We start from the raw sequence: 12966 nt of genomic DNA, 5'->3' as shown, positions 1-12966 counted from the left end.
TTGAACCAAACCAATTTGTCACCAATTCGATTCGAACCGGCCAATTTGGGCCTTACAGGTGCCACGAGGAGGTGACCAAGGGAGGGGATAGAGTAGGGCCGGAATGGACTCTGGCCCCACCTTAATTTTTTTTTTAAAAAAAATATGTATAAATTTTAAAAGAAATTCATTTGTTGTATATAAAAATTTTGAAAAATGATATTTCGGTGCACTGCTCAAAATTCCGAAACTTTTATTCGTTCCGCAAACGCAATCTACAGACAATGTCAATCCCCTTGTGTCTGACTAGGCATAGTGTGGACAAGCATTGGAATTAAGAAACAGATTTAGATTTTATATGCATTCAGATATCATCATCTTTCTGCACGCAACCTGATCTTGGTCGTCTTCAAGGGATTTTCTTCTCAAACATGCAGATTACTAAAAATGTAAATCCAATTAGTAGAATAATTTTGAGTTACCATGAAATTCTGATCAACATCTAAGTTGCCTTGAAAAGTAAAGTAAGCCAGAAGAGTTGAGACAATGGCAGCAAAACTGGGACTCTCTTCATTCGGAAAACTATTCTTCCTATTCTTATACCATGGATGAGCCTGATTCTAGACCAGCAATTGCCATGTTGGGCATAGGACCAAGTTTACAGGAACTTGCATGTAAATTGGATTTGCGTATTAAATTCTTGTTGATTTTCAAGTTGCATGCTCGGTCAATGCGATTAGTGATTTGATTGATAATGACATCATGCAAAAGGTTGAATACTTTCTCTGCTGATGTTAGATCTATCTTTAGGAGATAAAATCTCTACCTTAATAATTTTTAATTTTTGATTGGGTTGGTCAGTAGCGGAGTCAGAAAAATTCGCTAGAAGGGCATTTAACCATTTATTTAAAAATACTCAAATCTGGTGAGACACTTATATATATGGAGTGATAAATATTCAAGATTCTCGTTTAAAAATAAAGAACTTTTGCCCACACTAGTCACAATGTGGCTACGCCACTGGGGTTGGTGCAATGGGTAGGATAGGGGCGGTGGTGGTCAGTCTCCGTTTTGAATTCTTGAAGTACCAATATCTTGTGTAATAAAACAGGAGCACCGTTATGGAAGTTAAGCACAGTAGGGCGTTTTATCCGAGGCACCAAAAGTAAACCTAAACTCTAAAAAGATAGGAGGAAGGATGAGGTTTCCGGTCCCTTGTAGAGTGCTAACATGAAATACTCATTTTGCTCACTCAATATCTTAATAATTTTTAACATGTGTCTAACAGTAGAGCAGGAAGGCATGGCAGTTCATGTGATCTGAGAAAGTCACCTTTCCAAAAACATCATTTCCACCGTTCCATTACTTTTCATGATAGACGACTACCATTATGAGTATTGTTGATGTGCTTTTGATAGGCTGCAATATTCACATTACAGATGGATGAACCACATAGCATACGACCAACCCATGGTGAGGATGTAAGATCTTCAATGGATCAATAGATTATAAAATTTAATTCTTTTAGCACAGTGAACTGTTTGTTTCATCATAAAATGGAAGAAAATTTAAACATTTGATGTAGGGTGAACCGGAGAAGTAATTCTGCTTCAAGGAGCAAAACAGTAGTTTGATGTGAACAGGTGTGCCTGGATTTGATCTGATTCGGTCACTTGCGGATTCAATCTGGATCCCATAAATCCACAATGGATGTTGAGGACCAAAATCTGACATGAATTTGTGGCAATCAGATTTCCAGATTGGTGGAAATTTTTTTGGAAGTGTCAGTTGAATTTGGTTCCAGTCAGTAAAATGGTTATTCAAATTGGATCGGACAAAAATCTGGATCGATGGCACCGTCAAACGTCAAGTTGGTCTCAGGGTTTGAACCTATAAGGAATTTGGATCTGTTTTTATAAATGTTTCAAATTGAGACCAACTGATGTCTAAGAAACTATAAGCCGAGGGTTCTGCATAACTCAACATAGATCCAATACAAGAATCTGGAACTCTGTTCCGGATTCGGACCCATTGAAATCAAACGCCCGGTCGTACTTGCAAACACGTGGATTCAGATCTATCCAATCCATACCCGGAATTTGAAAGCAAAGCATGCTGAATCTCCGAGGCTATGCAAATCGGTGGTATCGAGTAACTCGATTGTCTCGCTTCATAGTGGAATCGGTGCGAGTGGGCGCCATACGCTTGTCCCGCTTCGTTATCTCCCGAGAAGAAGGAAAGAACTCGCACTCTCTCTCCCATGGCGGCCTCTCCGTCTCACTTAGTCTCCACGATGATGACGTGTGGCCCGCACCAGTCATTTGAAGACTCCTTTATGGGCATCCAACTCAGAACCTGTCCTCTTCCCGGTGAGCTCTCTCTCTCTCTCTATGCTCCTGCCGTTCAATCTGTAAGGCCTTCCAATTTTGACTAGTTGATACTTCCGAATTCCACCATCCTCTTGCATATGATGCAATTAAAACCATTGATTGTTGTTAGCCTGTGGCTGTTATGTTTCTGCTTTTTTTTCCATTTTTTTGCCCAAGAGGAATTTTCTTCATGAAGTTTCCTCTAATGGAAATTTCATGTCTGAGTCACTGGGTTTTGTTAATTTTCTTCTGGATATATGCTAGTTTCATGTTGGCATTTTCCTGTTATGTTTTAATACCCAGTTCCTGAACTAAGAAAGCAGGCAAGGTCTCTTCCCACTTAGTGCAAAAAATACTTGGAAATTTGGAGTTTTTTTTCCCATGGCCCTTTTTTGTCTCCAAGTTGTTGCTATATTCTGTCCTTGACTTTTTCATATTTCAGGAAATAAAAGTGTACCTCAACGTCTTTTTGTCTTTTCAAGAAGGTTATCAGGCTTAGAGGAGGCCATGCGCATAAGAAGGTATGATGTTTGAACCGACTGAGATAGAACGATACACAAGTCGAGAGTTTTCTTATTTAGTGCAAATTCACATGCACAAACGCAGAGGCTTGCATGATCGCCCTATGTAAGTTAATGACTAAAAATGAATCTGGTCCAGTTGAAGTGCTTTTTAGTTGTAAGAAAGAAAGTTTTATGATGTTATCAGGTCCCGCGAGTTACAAACCACTGGAAAGGTGAGAAAAAGACCACCTTTAAGACGTGGAAAAGTATCTGCTCGTCTTCCTGTGCCAGAGCATATTCAGAAGCCTCCTTATGTTAACTCAACTTTGTTGCCAGAGCTGTCAAGTGAACCACAAGTACATGACAGTGAGGGCATTGCTCGCATGAGAGCTGCTTGCAAGCTTGCCGCTGTTGTACTGGAAAATGCAGGAAAGATGGTCAGGGTGAGTAGAGTTAAGAAAGAAGTTGGTACCTTTACATGGATCGATTTTAGTCTTGCTTGAATACTCAAAAACAGAGAGAGAGAGAGAGAGAGAGAGAGAGAGAGAGAGAGAGAGAGAGAGAGAGAAAAAGAAGATGACGAAAAATAACTTTAGTCCTACTTTTCATGTACGTCCAAGTTTTACATATCTACCATGTCTAGTTTTTTTCTAGTTAGTTGATATATTCTTGATGTGCATGAATATTCTAAATGAATATGTTGTCATAAATATTTTCAAGATTGATGAGATCCTATCATATTTTATTTCCTGATAGTCATTTGCTAATGTAGAGATGAAAATAATTGAAATTGTATTCTAAATCTTTAAGGTATATTTGGTAAGAGAAGTTGAGCAATAATGTTAAAGGAATTGATGAATCATAAATAATGTTGTATTTCCAGTTCCTTCAAGCTTAATGTATCTTAGGTACTTATGTTTTCTTAGGCTCACTAACACTACAGTGATTTGGCTTTTACCAAAACTTTTGGTGATGCTGAAACCATGGGGTAGCAAGATGGACAGTGTTAGTTCTTTGTTACTCTTGGTGATACATTGGCATACGAAGACTTCTTTATTAGAAAAGTGCTTTACGCTATTAGTAGACTATGCATCTTAAACAAATTTGGTTTGTGTGTTGGTGACTCTTGTATGATGTAAATTTTGTGGTCTCATCAGCCCTCTGTTACTACAAATGAAATTGATAAAGCAGTGCATGAGATGATTATTGATGCTGGGGCTTATCCTTCTCCACTTGGCTATGGAGGATTTCCAAAGAGTGTCTGTACATCAGTGAATGAGTGCATGTGCCATGGAATACCAGATTCTCGTCAATTACAGGTTCTGACAATTTGTTTTTACTTTATGCATTTCATTTGGACCTTGTGTGAATAGTAGCATCTGAACATTCAACAAACTTCTTCTGGAAATTTTGCAGGATGGTGACATAATTAATATTGATGTTACTGTTTATCTGGATGTACGTTTCTGAACCATTTCCTTCATTTATTTTTTAATTTTCCACTGAATGTCATATAATATTGTGTAAAGATTCTGTTCTTTCATTTTTAATTATTAACTTGTACATGGCAATCTGTACTTTAGGTCCTCGTGACTAATGTTTAACAATGTTAAACAGGCATGTGAACTTAAATTTGTATCTTTTAAGTTTGAATGAATTTTCATTTACATGTGCAATGGAGTTATAGTTTTTTTTGCATAGACACAAGAAATTCTAGCATATCTTTTAAGTTTCAACCAGTTAATAGTAGGCCATAGTCACATTCTTAGGGCAAGCTAGCACACCGTGTCAGCTGGTAATATGAACCTTCTTTTTATGTTGAAAAGCATTTAACAGGAGCAACAAATGTTTGAGTGGCTTGCTTCTAAATGTTTGCATAACTGATTCCAACTTTAGTGGAACTGTGGAACTGAATCATACACATGTATCCAACTTGTCGTCATCTTCTTTTCTTTTTCTCGGGGTTTGATGCTGTGCGGAAAAGCCCTAGAATCTTGAAAAAACCTTCTTGTTGCACATTCTTTTTCCTGTGCATCAAATGCGCCCTACGTCATTAATTGACCATATTGTTGCAACTAGGATTTAATTGTGATTGAAGCTTCTAAACATCCAAAGATGATCACAATAGAAAACTGCTAGTTGTTCATGATTCTCCAAGTGGTTTGGTATCTTTAGGAAAATTATTGTTTTTTGAGACACCTTAAAGGGCAGAGAAGGATAGATGAGATGATGGGTTTATTATTTGTGAAGGGTTATCAGAATGGAATTGGGGAGTTGAATAGCAGCTATAAGAGCGGAGCTTTGGAATTCCTGCAAGTAGGCTTGATCTGAAAAACTGTTGGCTGTGAAGAGTTTGTATTTTAGTTATTTTGCTTATATTGGACAATCCAAATCTCTCTGCTTGTAGGAAACAAGCATAGTGGGTTTAACAAGCTAAAGGGTAATAGATTAAAAAGACATTGAAAATTTTTGTTGTGAAAGAGATGCACTTGGGCGTAGAAGTACTTTCTTTCTTTTCAATTTGGGTCAGTGCAGCTAAACAATTTTAGCTTTTAATTATGATTGATTAGGTCTTCCATACTTCTGCGGGCTTGCAAATATTTTCTCAAATTGGTCTTAGCTATCTCTGGGAAATTTGTTGAGTGGCTATTGTCTCATCATTAAGAATGCATTATCATAGAATCTGGAGACATAAAAAGTCATTCATGTAGGGTGGTTTTTGGTCTTTGAGACTGGAATGGAGTGATGGCACAAGCTGCTTGGCAACATAAAATGTGACTGGTTTTGCTTTCTGTTTAAGGTACAAAACTTGCATGTGTTATATTATTCCCGCCTAAGTTATGCTAAACAGCCACTTTCTTGTGCTTGTTTAACATGTTGACTATATTCTGAGATGAAATTGCCACTGGAAAGGCTGAACTAATAAAATGACCTGCAGCAATTAAAGTAGTAGTTTCTGGTTTTCAGCTGCCATTACCTAAATGGTTAATGATCAAAATCTAAAATCTCTGACTGTCATTGTTAATCACATTGGTCTGCAAGCAGAATTGTATATAAAATACACAAGTTGCAGCGAAGATATCGGTGCGGTACCATGATATGGATCTTTTGTGAAGGTGGTTAATATTTGCTGCTGCCAAGATGGTTAATGATCAATATGTAGAAAATTTTGGCCTCACTTCCTAATTTACGTTGTTCTGCAAGTGAATCTGTAATTAAAATGCCTAAACTGCATCAATAAATTGGCATGATATGGTTAAGCTTTTGTGAAGATGGTTAGTGTTTCCTGCTACCATAACATATGTTTAATGATTGATCTCCAAAGATATATATATATATATATATATATATTTTTTTTTTTTTTTTTTTTTCTATTGTGCTTGCTATTTACATGGATCTATAAGTAGAATTGTATTTAGAATCTAGAAGTTGCATCTAAAAATTAGTGTGATACCATGGATCTTTTGTGAAAGTGGTTATTGCTCAACCTGCCAAATGTTTTAGACTTGCGACTGGCTTCTTCTTTAGATTTAATGGTACACAATGTAAAGGTGCTTCTATCTATCTTAAAGGATGGGATTGAAATCCTTCTCATTCATAGGTACAGGAGATGCTAGTATCAACTGAATGAAGCATTGTGGTAGGCAGGTAGGGTCAAGTCCTGTTTTATCTTTGAGGAGAAGATGAGAAAAAGGCCTGCCTCTAGAATGGATTAATTTTTGTTAATGTAAAAGAAAGAAAAGGATAAGCATTAATACATATAAAGAAGGATAATGCAGATACAGTGTGAATAAGGGTGAGTAAGAGAAATGCTATTAGGAATTTAGGAATAATGCGGTCAAAGCAAAGCTATATGCCAAACTGACAAGGCCTCTGCTTTAGCATTCTGATAAGATGAAGCATTCTGTCATATCCAGAAGGCAGAAGCCTTAATCTTCTGTTTTTGGTGCTAATCTGAGAGTGATTGGTGATACTTTCCATTGACTTTTAATAAATACTTTGCATCTTGTCTGAACCTTGCACAACCACAGCGGACAGCCTCATGCACTTTTCTCGTTGAGAAACATGCATATTCTGGTATGCTCTATGACCATTGTCATCAGCTGGATTTCTAGTGAAAGCATCCATTAGAATGAAAGCTAATCTAAGTCATACAGCTGCTTGCGATCTGTGGCATCTGCCCAAGTACCTGTGTCGGTACACAGATGCGTCGACACATGTACGACTATATTTTAAAACTTAAAAATTTATATTTTCAAGCTTAATTTTTGCTTTGATTTTGATTTTTCCCTTCTTTTTTACTTCCCTTCCATCTAGATTCTGTATTTTCCTCTCATTTTTCTTTAATTTTGAGAATTTTAGTGAATTATTATATATATAATGTATTATGTATATATTCACATAGACACTCTGCTTAGGCCTGGGCATCAGCCCAGCCTGGCCCGACACCTGAAACCCAAGCCTGGGCCCGGCCTGGTTAAAATTAAAAATATATATTTTAAATATAAAATAATATATAAATATAATTTAATCATAATAAAATATTATAATTATATGTAAAAATCAATAAAAATAAAATTAAAAAAATCTTATCGGCAGGCGTGCCCACCTCGGCCGGCCCGATAACTTATCGGGCCGGACCGGTGCTTTTTTTGTTTTTGGCCCGAGCCTGGGCCGAGTACCAGGTACCCGTCGCCCGTCAGGTGCCTGGCCCGATGCCCATGCTTAACTCTGCTTACCCTTGTACCCAGATTTTCTAAAATTGCCTTACCCGTACCTACCTCACCATACGTAAACCCAAAACCTGTACATGTACCCGTACCCATGTGGCTTAGATTAATGGTCATTGCTCAATAGCATATGGTTGGGCCAAGCTATCAAACTATATATCTGAGAATTTGGTGGATTTGACATCCATTTTAATTAAGAACTTGCAGAATGTTGCAGTTGTTCCTGTGTGACATCATCTTAGCCCAAGTATTGATTTAGTCTATGTGATAACATGGCCTTGATTTTTATTAAACATGTATCTGAATATTTTGCTTTTGAAATTATGAAAGATCTTTACTCTTTAGAAATTGGCGCGGTCATTACTTTTTCTATATCTGTTTGATATTGGCTTTTAATGTGCTAAATATGAATGAGAATTAAGATGTATATGCAAGCATTATGTTTGCTTAGCTAATCATTAACTAAGTTTTGTTGTAAGTGAAATATAGGGTTATCATGGTGACACCTCCAAGACTTTTCTTTGTGGAAATGTTGATGAAGCTGCTAAGCGCCTTGTGCGGGTAATATTTTTACTCCAATAGTTACCTTTCTTTCTGATGAGGATGTGAGAACCAATGTGGTTTCATGTTCTTTTGTGCCTTTTTCTTCCTCTGGTACGATTTAGTAGAACTTATCTAAAAGATAGGTGGTCAAGGTTTTATCTCAGGTCATTTCTTGCAATAGGTTGAGCTCTAGCCTTGGCTCTGAACCTTGAGCCTTTCGGCTCAGATGAACATTCATTTTTATTTACATTTACCCTTTCAGTTTTGCCTTTGCTTTGCATGACTGTTATCCATTGGTTTGGCAGTGGCCATATTTTGGAGTTTTGATGGACTTTTTCTTTTTTTTCTTTTTCTTTTTTTTCAAAAACAAATAATGCTCTTGAATTTTCTTGTAAGTACAGAACAATTCAGGAGATTCTAGACTGCATGTAAACTTTCTTGTTTACTTCTAGATAAATTGGACAGAATGACAGAATGAGAAAGCCTGGTTCCTGTAACAAACTGGAAACCTGGTTTTTCTGTTTGAATGACCTTTGGTAGCCCATGTATTATTTGGTTGTCTAAGAAAAAGAGCATTGCTTTGTAGGGAGTAGTGAACCTGATCTACAGGGAGGTAAACCTGGTTTTCCAATATTTGACCAGAATCTGTATACAAATGTTTAGAAGAAGGGGCTTGTCCAAATTCATCCTTGATTCATTGGCCAATGAGCAATTTGTTTCTACCTTATGGTGACTAATAAACCCACCCATCATGTTTTCACTTTTAAGACAGATCATCTTTCCCTTATTTGTAACAAGTCAGCAAATTACTGTGGTTATGTAGAAAGCAACTTGGTGTTATGCCATCTGCTAGTTAATACATCATGTTTTCTCTTTACAGGGGAAATTGTCTCATTTCATGTAAGACAAACAATCTTTGCTGAAAATTTTATTCTGAAGTACTAATTTGAAATGCTAAAGGAAATGGTTGTGATGGATTGGTAAATACATATAGATATGATATAGGGACAAATATGTTAATGACCCATGACATAGAGATGAATAAGAAAATATCCAAAAAGAAAATTTTCATTGACGTCCCTGACATGTAAAACCAAGTTCATATCTCATTTGGACAAACAATGAGTGTTATACTTTTAGTAACATCAGAACAAGCATGATTATGGATATTTGGAAACTTGACATTATTGTGAAAACTGAACACCCAACTGTAAGGAACCAGTGTTAACCAAAAGCTGCTCTGGAGTGGAGCAAATGATTTATGAAGTTTTATTAGTCAGTTTTTATTTTTGCTCAAGCTTCAATCTGTTTACTCAACTTCTTGTTTCTTTCTTTACTGTTACCATCATTTTCATTGTGGCATAAGTGAAATGTCTTTCCATAATTTTATTGTTTTGTATGATAGGTGACAGAAGAGTGCATGCACAGAGCCATCTCTGTATGCAAAGACGGTGCTAGTTTCAAAAAGATCGGGAAACGGATAAGGTACAGATGGTTGTCTTATGTCGTTTTCATGTAACAAGAACATAAGTCTGCAAGAAATTATGATCTAAAAGATCAGAAGGTATAAAAATAATTATTAGAACCAGTAAACCTGTGTTAGATGCTGATGCTATTGCTTCAGAGAATCGTTTCTTAATTTTACCTCAGTTTCTTACTTATTGATGATTTTTCAAGCTCAACGGCTTCTACATTGCTAGAGTAGACTAGTGACATTTTCCTTCAATTTTCAGTGAGCATGCAGAAAGATTTGGCTATAATGTAGTGGAGCGATTTGTTGGACATGGTGTTGGCCAAATCTTTCACTGTCAGCCGATTATATTGCATAACCGTAAGTCCATAATAGCTAAATTTCTGTACGTGTGATGGTTCCATGTAATTGTAAGGCACAATCGATTTATCCAACTATTTCAAAATTGGCATCTTTCTTCTAATACGTGATTTATACTAAAGTTTCAGTTCCTCTTGAGAATCTTATTTGAATATATGACATTTCTGAAGAGTATTCCGGCAACTGGCTGACTGTAAGATTAATACCTTTTTTGTGGGGGAATTTGTAGTTCTAGGCCAAATGGCCTTTTAAGGATACTTTTTAGTTTTTTGCTGTTTCCTTTTAATTTTTTTGACAGAAAATTAGTTTGAGCGTTGGTTGACATAGGTTCCCTGCATTTAAAATGAGTTGACTTCAATAACCTTCTGAATTGCAGGTAATGACAGACCTGGCCGCATGGTTGAAGGTCAAACATTTACCATAGGTATGTAATGCCATTCTAGTGTATCGGAATATGTGTTTTGAAGAAGGTTTGCTTTCTGTGTCGTTTCAATTGTTTCAACTTAGACCTTCACAATATACCCATACTGCAAGGGCCCGGTTATTTCTTGCAGATCTTCAAAAAAACTGATAGCAGTCTCGGTTGTGTATTTCAAGATTACTTCTCAACCAAAATAAACAACATATTAGTTTGAATTCAGCTCAGGGCTGAATTGTTTTGTCCACCACTAAGCTTCACAAAGCCACGTCAAATGTGTCAGTGTGCTTCACTGTGTTCTGCAAGTGCGAGCACGTGTTCATGTATGTCTGCATGTAACATGAGCAATCTTGTACCATTATGTGCTTGCTTGGATTTGTCACTGTACTATATTCCCTTTGTGCACAACTATTTTTATGCTTTCTCCAGCTAGTGACCAACCTTGCTAGTGGTTGACACACAGCTGAAGCACGTCACTCTACATTCGTGCATTTTCTTCAATGAATGAGCATCTGAAGGTGTGGCCTGTCACCCACTTCATCTTACTGTCTTCCCCGTATCATGCTTTTCACTTGTCATCCATATAATCGAAATTATGTCAACTTTGTGTTCCGAACGTGACTCGGTTTGAATTTTACTGAACCAAATCATGTAATTTGGGATCTGCAGAACCAATCCTTACAGTGGGAAGTACAGAGTGTGTTACATGGGACGACAACTGGACGACACTTACAGCTGATGGCAGTCTCGCTGCACAATGTGAGCATACAATTTTGATAACTAGGACTGGTGCTGAGATTTTGACCAGATGCTGATAGCAGAAAACTTCGACATGCTTCATGTAACAATATTCAATTGGAGAGGAGAACCTGGGAGACAATTATCGTTCTCGATGCAGCAAGCTTGATTGGTGGCAAATTTAATATCGATAAACACTGAGATGCTTCATGTATGGTCAATGTATCACACTGTTGGAGGAGCGACGTATACAAATTAAATCATTATTCGTGTCAAACGATGTTAAATGAGAAGTATCTCTTGTTTTAGCATTCATAAATGTACTTATGATGCAAGTAGCCACATTGGGGCAACATAAAAGAATGATTTTAATAGACCAACGCCGTATCCTTTCTATGATTGCAAGTACCCGACGTATTATCCTGTAACACATGTATGAGCTACAGTGCAGCCACCTCTCTCTAAAATCAGCTGAGTTCGAATCAAATTGAAATAATTTTTTAGTAAGAAAAATTAAAGAAAATCCTTTTAAGAAATTTGAACAAACTAAGGAATTTATTCAAGTTAATGAGAACAGTTAAAACTATACATTTCCAAGCAAAATTTGTTGAAAGAGGCAACATTTTCCTCTTTTGAAACACAATTGGTTCAGAGTATGGAGATCTCTACCAACTTATGCCAAGGGATAACAATATTTATCTCCAGATCTTACTCCTTCATATTGGATGCAGAGGCAGGGCCAGAAGTTTCTTACTAATTTATAGTTTTTAAGAGATAACTCAAAGTATAAATACTTAAATAGTCATGAGATATTAATATAAGATTAAGCAAAAATTGTCCACACCAACCCACATGTGTCATTGCCCCTGACTGGATGCCTTGAGTACAATGCCTTGGCTAGCTAAGTGGAAAACGCCTCATGTTTACGAGCATCACTGCATCCCGCTAGTTTTCTCCTTGATAAATATTATCTCTCAAATATGTTATCAGGAAAATAAATCATTGAATATATCTGTAAGAAATAAAATAAAAGTAAGAAAGTTTCAATTCACTCATCAAAACATAAATTTAACATCTAATTCACCACAATTAGATTGCTTAGTACCAGAATCGACATTCATCGACCTGAAAGGGTATGTGGCCGTTTTCAGACATGCAGAACCATAGAAAGGAACTTTGAGGCTTGGCTCATCTCGTAACTACCTGTAGAGTACAATGAAATCTCCTTTTCTTGGCTGCTTCTCATTCTAAACATGTTTAGGGGACATCAGTGTTAAGTGAGCTGCTTCTCATTCTAAACATGTTTAGGGGACATCAGTGTTAAGTGAGTAGAAAAAATATTTCATCTTAACTGCCCAACAAAAGAACAGAAGCTCCATCCTCTAGGGGTTGTTTGGTGGAACACCTTGCAAGTGTTCCATGAATCTACCCTAATAATTGAGGTAGATTCATAAACACTTAGTTGTGGTGTTTCATGAATTTGCTTCAATCTTTATAGTGTTTTGACTGTCAAACAACCACGAAGGATACCGGGCATGCTTTTAGTGTCTCGGGGTGATGTCTCTTTAATGCTTGAACTTTTTATGACAAGTATAGGAAGTCAATGTAGAACCTTCATGAAGATAACACTTCCAGGAATACAAAGCACTAAAAATAATCAACCGTCTACATGGAGTATAGTTGAATATTACATTTACCTACTTCATATGAGCAAAAGGTGAGCAACCCACCACCTGAAAAAAATTCAAAGGTCATCCCCCTCTTGCCTTCAGGGTCATAGATTGTGTCGGGACCTAAGCTGGATATGCTATACCCTTCAACTTGAGTGTCATGATCTTAAAAAGATCAAAGAGAG

The 12966-nt window shown here is 36.8% G+C and overlaps 1 protein-coding gene across 5 annotated transcripts; it reads left to right on the top strand.

Moving 5' to 3' along the window:
- The first annotated feature begins 2140 nt into the window (after nucleotides 1–2140).
- Nucleotides 2141–11507, top strand: LOC116247870 (methionine aminopeptidase 1B, chloroplastic). Of its 5 annotated transcripts, XM_050075997.1 has the most exons (11): nucleotides 2141–2348; nucleotides 2791–2869; nucleotides 3057–3294; nucleotides 4009–4170; nucleotides 4268–4309; nucleotides 8071–8142; nucleotides 9530–9609; nucleotides 9858–9955; nucleotides 10332–10379; nucleotides 10837–10891; nucleotides 11043–11179. In XM_050075997.1, the coding sequence occupies exons 1-10, from the start codon at nucleotides 2240–2242 to the stop codon at nucleotides 10875–10877; spliced, it is 969 nt and encodes a 322-aa protein (XP_049931954.1). In that variant the 5' UTR covers nucleotides 2141–2239; the 3' UTR covers nucleotides 10878–10891; nucleotides 11043–11179. The 5 variants fall into 5 exon arrangements, with proteins under 5 accessions (XP_049931954.1, XP_049931952.1, XP_049931953.1 ...); XM_050075995.1 differs by lacking the exon at nucleotides 10837–10891 and having other exon boundaries at nucleotides 2144–2348; nucleotides 2834–2975; nucleotides 11043–11507; XM_050075996.1 differs by lacking the exon at nucleotides 10837–10891 and having other exon boundaries at nucleotides 2144–2348; nucleotides 2831–2975; nucleotides 11043–11507.
- The last annotated feature ends 1459 nt before the right edge of the window (nucleotides 11508–12966 follow it).

Source organism: Nymphaea colorata, chromosome 2 (genome assembly GCF_008831285.2).
Source record: "Nymphaea colorata isolate Beijing-Zhang1983 chromosome 2, ASM883128v2, whole genome shotgun sequence".
Taxonomy (NCBI): domain Eukaryota; kingdom Viridiplantae; phylum Streptophyta; class Magnoliopsida; order Nymphaeales; family Nymphaeaceae; genus Nymphaea; species Nymphaea colorata.
The sequence above is the reverse complement of the archived record's forward strand: the minus strand, read 5'-3'. Positions and strand labels throughout refer to the sequence as shown.